This window comes from Cyprinodon variegatus, unplaced genomic scaffold (genome assembly GCF_000732505.1).
Source record: "Cyprinodon variegatus isolate N-32 unplaced genomic scaffold, C_variegatus-1.0 Scaffold798, whole genome shotgun sequence".
In the NCBI taxonomy this organism is placed as follows: domain Eukaryota; kingdom Metazoa; phylum Chordata; class Actinopteri; order Cyprinodontiformes; family Cyprinodontidae; genus Cyprinodon; species Cyprinodon variegatus.
Window position 1 is genome coordinate 36,217 of NW_015151251.1, and position 7,161 is coordinate 43,377.

The 7,161-nt window shown below is 34.0% G+C and overlaps 1 protein-coding gene across 1 annotated transcript; it reads right to left on the bottom strand.

Annotated features, from left to right (window-relative positions):
• Positions 1 to 3,973: 3,973 nt before the first annotated feature.
• Positions 3,974 to 6,322, bottom strand: LOC107098660 (tumor necrosis factor receptor superfamily member 5-like). The gene is made up of 5 exons (XM_015396435.1): positions 6,268 to 6,322; positions 4,521 to 4,676; positions 4,303 to 4,390; positions 4,089 to 4,200; positions 3,974 to 3,979 (listed from the first exon to the last, which is right to left on the bottom strand). The coding sequence occupies exons 1-5, from the start codon at positions 6,320 to 6,322 to the stop codon at positions 3,974 to 3,976; spliced, it is 417 nt and encodes a 138-aa protein (XP_015251921.1).
• Between the last annotated feature and the right edge of the window lie 839 nt (positions 6,323 to 7,161).

Sequence of the window (7,161 nt, forward strand, 5' to 3'; positions counted from 1 at the left end):
AAAGCAAATAAATTTCACTTTTTATTAGCAGACATAGGTGTCTAATAAAAACTGTCTGTCTTTGCATGGATATGCTTTAGTCGGATTTTAATGAAGAATAATTTCAGTGAGTCAGCAAAAAAACAGTTCTAGCTTTATTATTAATTCCTATGTAGAAAGTAGCTGTATGAATCTGTGAAGTTAATCCTTTTCACACTCCAATCATATGAATTGCATACTGTTGGGTAAATATAGAATATTTTGTACAATTAAATGAAATAGGTGCCATGATAATGAAAATAATCTTTAACTTTTGTTTCTTTTTCCCTAACTCCTCACCCCACCCTCCTCATCAGATGTCTATGATGCTTTTTCTGGAAAAAACACCTTTGTCTTTCTGTCAAAAGTGAATGTATATACGGTAAGTTGTTTTACTCTGACTTTAACAAAAATAGTCCTGCCATGGAACTGGAGAGTCAGGTAGGTACAATGACCATCTTGTTTAGTAATATCACAGCAGTTACAGTATTTAACTTATATTTTTCTTGTAACACATTGCAATACATTCTGTCATCGTAAAGAAGTAGAACAGCCAGATCACAGGACAGGCGGCGTTCATAGATTCCTTTGCAATGTCAGATTAAAGGTAGATCTTGCACATTTCACTGTGTAGTCAACTGTATATGTATTAGTCTTCCATGTGTTCGTAGTATTTTTGGAACTGATGAAAAGAAAATATGTTGATGGATTTATCCTTTTACAAATGCTTCTGTATCACCTATAAAAAAATCCAATCCTAGTGCAATGTGTGTGTTACAAAACATGCTTTGTTCGTGATATGAAAAACTTACTTTATTTTTATCAGATGAACCCAATGAATTATGAAATAATTCTGGGAATCAACAATCAACACCACCACGGGACTTTAGTGGTAAATGTTTTTTAAACAGTCTTTAGCATACTTATCTCATACACTAAAACCATAAAATATGTCGAATGCACTTTCTTGGTGATCTATCAAAAAGAAAAAAGGTCTTTGTTCTTTTAATCAAAACAAGAAATGCTTGCAAATCACAAGGTAGGGTTAAAAATGAAATCTTAATCGAGGTATGAAAGTCATAAAATTGTTCTTATTAATATATTTTTATTTTCAGGGCATTTAACCTACAGCGGAAATGCGTCAACAAATGCCTTTCTATCTGCTGAATCCATAAAACGACAGAAAACAAAAGCAAGCAGAAACAGTGGATGCACTGTAGCAAAGCTCCACTAGAGGGCAGCACAGGATAAGAAATTGTCCAGGAGACAGACAGGATCTCTGAGTAGCCTAGCTCTACACTCAGCTAGAGGAGTCTCATCGTTTTAATCTCTAAACTGTTGCCTTGACCAATATTTTCTACCTGCTCGTCAAATTATTACTACAGCAACAGTTGAAACAATAAATGATTTGTGAATTAAAGAGTTTAACCAATACAACTGATAACCCAGTAAAATGTGCCAAAACCAAACTTACCCAGAAAGCCTTTAGAGGGGTGCCCCAGATCTACCAAACACAAGGGATGGGCAGTATTTGTTTTTTATTTGCACAGGTGGAGAATAAACAGTAAGTCCAACAAACGAGGAAATTATTAACTGTGTCAAAAAATAGGTTGCAAAATCAGAACTTAACAATCTCATAAGAACTTCACACCATATCTCTCAGTCTCACTCACTCACCAAAACTACAGAACAGAGCAGCCAAGATCTCCAGACAAAGGCTGTGCAGTCAAAAAATCTAAATAAACCAATTGATACACACAGTCCAGTAGAGATGAAAACAAAAAAAACGTTAGCACTGTAAATTTACAGTCATATATTTAAATCACTGTTCATATATATATATATATATATATATATATATATACATATACATATTTTACTACTTTTCAAGGCTGCAAAAAAAAGATTACATTCACAGATTAAAAAAAAGATTACATTTTCCAGAGAGCTGTTCCAAACATTTTTTTTCTGCTTTACACTTGTGTAAACAAAATGACAAATAAAATCTGTCAAAGTCTAAGATCACTTTAAAGCAGGAAGAAGGAGAAGATGGAGCCCCATCGGTTGTGATAGATGTCATTATCTCATTATCTCTTCAGATTCCTCTTGGCGCTTTAGAGTCCCTGGTAACACCCTAGCAACCGTGGCAAACCATGCCCAGCAATCAGCATGCATAAAAAAGGTTCCCTGCATATTTTTTATTTTTCATTTTATTGTTATGAAAATAGATGTTGGCCTCTCATGATCAATGATTTTTAAAACTTTTTTTTTCATAGCAATAAATAGGTCTACATTGTAAAACTTCCCGCGATCGACTGAAACTCCGCCCACGACCGACTGTTGGGCACCCCTGATTTAGAGAGTTCAGATTTTTAACATCATATAAAGAGATAATAACCACGTCTAGTTTTCTGTCTAATTTAAAACCATATGGTGATTACTCCTGTGGATATTAGGTCAGCATCTTAAGTTAAAATCCCAGTAAAGACCTTTATCTTTTGTTTGTGTATTTTGCTTGTTCATGTGTGGGAAATAGGTCCTCTTTACTTCAAAACCATCCACATAAGAGTAACTCATCATCGATATAAAATAATTTCAGTTCAACTGAAGAAAAATAAACAAATTATACATGAACAGCAGAATATATTCATTTTTAGATCAAAAAGTGGAATTAAATCCTGCTTAAAGCAAGTACACATATAAAAAAAGGTAAATAGAATATTGTTGATTAAATCTAAATAAACTAAAATACTATTCCACATACAGTTATAAGCTTCAGAAAATTACAGACCTCTCTCATGTTTTAAGTATGAGAACTTGTACAATTAGTGGCTGACTAAATACTTTTTACCCCAATGTATTTAAAGAATGACATTCAAATATTGAATTCTAAACATAGAGAACAAAATATGCAATGTATTCCATATTAAAGAGGAACTGAGGGGAATGACAGTCAGTTGCACCTCGGTCAGATGTCAGTCTTTCAAGAGGATCTTCACTGCTTTCTGAAGGCGTCCTCATTCAATGGGCTCACTCTCCAGAAAAGTGGATAATTCAGCAGAATTTTCTGTCCTTGAAAGCAGCTCAGTTCTGTGGAAATTTGATTCTTTGAAATCAAGGCTCGCTTCTGCTTATATTGTGTATTTATTTCAGATCCAGGGTTATTTTTAAATCAACAGTTCAAATTTTATCTCGATTCTTGCTTTTCTTCCTCTGTACCTGTAGAATGTGACGGTTGGTAAATGTTAGATGAGTTGTTTTAAAAACTGCAAAGAATATTAAAAAGTCCAGTAAAGAGTTAACCAGAGCACATTTACTCTGCAGGGAATAATGTTTGTCTCTGCTTTAATTAAAGATCAATGTTTGGTAGAAACAGTTTCATAAAGTGATTCCCACTAGTTATCGTGGCTCTATTTACATTCAGCTCTGCAGCCAGTTTTCCAACAATCACTCCAATCAGATTCAGCTTCTTGAAAAGAGTTGGAGTTTTTTAGCCTCCATCATCTTCCTGCTTTCAGAGACGTTTTACTGCAGTTACAGTTATGGCTCCATAAAACCACACAGGTGTTCACTGTGCAGGAAGTTAGATGTCTGTGCATCTATGAACAAGTCTGCTGTGAGAAAGTCTTGATAACAGACGGTTCAACAGTCCAACAACGTTCTGATGCTGCATCCAGCTGTAAGGTCTGAGCTCCTCTCTCACCTGGTGACTTTACTGATCCTCCATTTCCTTCCACATCCCCGGCCGCCAGTGGTAAATCCTCTGGATGAAGTGTGGGGCCCTTTTCGGTAAAATAATTAAAGAAAAATCTTGTCATCAGAAAACAAATTTAACAGGGCAGAAAAATATAAAAGCTGTGAAATAAACATACCTTTGTGAGAACTGTAGAACGTCCTTTTTTTGTTTTTTCATTCATGCCAAGTGGAAAAGCAGAAGGCAAGTCAGAAACGTTTTCTAATACTGACAGGACAGTTTATTTAATTCTGTAAAAAAAAGAGCGCTCACCAAATATAAACATTTTTTTCTTCCAGAGAACAAAAACAGCCACAGCTATTCCCACACACACAACTAGTACAACAGAAATCCCAACAGCAGCAGCCACATATATATTTTTTTCTCCACACTCTGCATCAGTTGAAGTTGTTCCTTCTTTAACCAGCTGAAGATTTAGTTCCTTGCATCTGGAATCACACAGAGATCCATTTACAGAAATTCATCTGATCAATCAAGTTCACTCCTGGTGAATAATCTAGATGTGTCTATAGATCTATAGATTCTCTTACTGTGTGTGTGGCTGACAGAGTGTTAATGATCCATTAGAAAATGTTCCTCTGCTGCATTCAGAGCATTCAGTGTCTGACAGCGACGTTCCTGTGAGAATGAAGAATGATTTCAATCCACATTAACACTGATTATATGTAGAAGAGATATGAATAAATAATATATCAGGATTTAGAATAAAAATTTAAATATAAAACCGGGGTTGTTTTAAAAATGTTACCTTTCTTGCTAATATATTGTCCAGGTTTACAGCTGCTGTGCTTTTTTGCAGCAGCACAGCTGCCTTCAATAACATCAGTACAGAAATATCCTTCCAGAGCTTCACAAACTGTATCAGATGATCGTGAACATTTGATTTTTAGCCTCAGACCAGAACCTGCCAACATAGGACAAAGTTATAATGAGAGAAAACACTGATTCTGAGTTTAGCTTTTTTATTAGCATTTCCCTGACACTTAATAGACCCATCTCACCACTGTGCTTTTCTCTTGATATTTTTTATTCTTGACCTAATGACTTTAACATAAGATAAATAGGTATTTCATTGGTTTTCAAGAAAAGTGAACAAGAACCAGAAAAGGGAACGGAAGTAGTCAAATAATTCTCTGGGCTACCAGCAGGGGGAAGCATCTTGAGGACAGTGTAGTCAAACTACACTTTCCACAAAGCATCAGAATCTGAATGAGCCAAAAAAAACAACTAGATTTAGCTGACTGAGCAGTGGAATAAAAAACAATGTCTGGGGAAGCATGTTTATCTTTTTCACATTGATTTGTAGTAAGAGGGACAAAAATGGCAAAACAAAAAATTAATCTGAAAAAAAAAAAAAAAATTGAAAAAGGCTATTTTTATATTTTTGTTGTATTTATATTTTTATTATGTGTTTTCCTCTTCATTGTGTATGTACACATTTATTTATTTTTTATTTATTCATTCATTCATTTCTTTCATCTTTATTTATAAATTCCCACATTTATTTCTATATTTTTACATTTTCACACTTATATCTACATTTCAGTCTTAATGGTTAATGGTTGGTTGTTCTAACTTTTGCCTTCAGCACGACTGGTTCCAGCTTTCAGTGTTGTTGTGCCCTTGGGCAAGACACTTCACCTGCATTGCTACTGATCAGAGGACCTGGTGGCATCAGTTTACGGCAGCCTCACTTCTGTCAGCGAGCCCCAGGGCAGCTGTGGCTACAATGTAGTTTGCTACCATGTGTGAGTAAATGAGTGAATGTAGTGTAAAGCACTTTGGTCAAGTCCTCTGACTTGAAAAATTGTTATATAAGCACAGGCCATTCACCATTTCCAAGGTTACCGGAGTGGGAGTCTGTATTAATTAGCACAAAATACAAGCTATATAATTTATTAAACAGAGGCCGATATGAGACCTTATATGCAGCCTGTTGGTTCATTTTTCTAAAATCTCTGTCCTCCTCGGCTCAGCTCAGCATCTCTGTAGAACAGCAGAGCAGGAGAAGGTTCAGTTCCAGGTTTTCTCTGAGGTCATGATGTGATGGTCTGTTAGGATTTATTCAGACATCCTTCTGCTCTGCATCCATGTATGAATCGTTTGCTTCTGTCTGACCCTCCCAGTTAACCAATAATGCTAAAGACAAATATTAGAACCACAGAGACAGAAATGTGGAAATAAAAATAAATAGAAGTAGAAATAAATTAACTAATAAATAGTTGTTTAAAAATGAAAAATACACAATAATACAAAAACAAGAATTAGCCTTTTCATGACCACATCTTAATTATGTATTTATCTTTATATTTAGTTTAAAAAAAAATAGTACGGTATTTATTGATTTATTTATGTATATTTCAACTAAATTCTATATTATTTATATATTAATTTATACAATTATATGTGTATTTATTCATTTATAGTGATATCAAGATCTTTTGAAGAAAAAAAAAAACTTCAGTGATGATGAGGAATAAAATTAGTCGTTTCACCTTCATCACATATTGTGCATGGGTTGCAATGCTTTTTTCCAGTAGGAGTCTCCATATATGTTCCATCAGCACAGGGTAGACAGGATGGTTCTCTGAACTCAGTGCAGTCTGTTTTCACTTTATTGCCTGTTAGAAAAGGAAAAGAACAATCGCAATTCTGGAACTTCATCTTTAATTTAAAAGACATTTAAATGAGGCAAAAAAAAACAAAGCTCATCCCAATAAAGATTCTGCAAGAAAATCTGTATTTGGTAACAAGTATTTGAAACAAAAAAAGTAAAAAAGATAAATTTTATTGGCTAGGTATAAAAAAAAAAAAAAACTAAGTGACGAAATATTTTACTCAACATAAGTGATAAGTCACATAGCGACACTAAACTAATCTATAGATTAGTCAAATGTAACAGATGTGAAAAATTAATCAAGGTAAAAAAAAAAAACTGTTTCTAAGAATGCAAATAAATTCACGAGTCAAATAATTTCCAACAATAAATATCTATTCAATATAGATATATAGATATATAGAATATGTCAATATAGTTATATATAGTTTCTGCTTCAACCATTTTCCTGATTAACCTAAAATATCAGCTCTAATTTTTTTGGACTGAAACAGAAACAACTAGAGAAGTGCAGACCTTCATCAAGCAGTAAATTTTGACCCTAATTGTGAATTACACCGATAGCTAAAACTCACACATGATCTGGATCATTATCAAGTTTAATGGATGGTTCCTCTAGGGAAACATTTAAATAAAATCTATTCATAACTTCCTTTACACAGCCTGACACACAAACTCTTCTAAAAACACAACTTTCTTGGTGGAAGTAATAATACAACCAACGTTTAAAAATCTGTATGACACACACTAATACTGTTGAGCTGGACTTTCA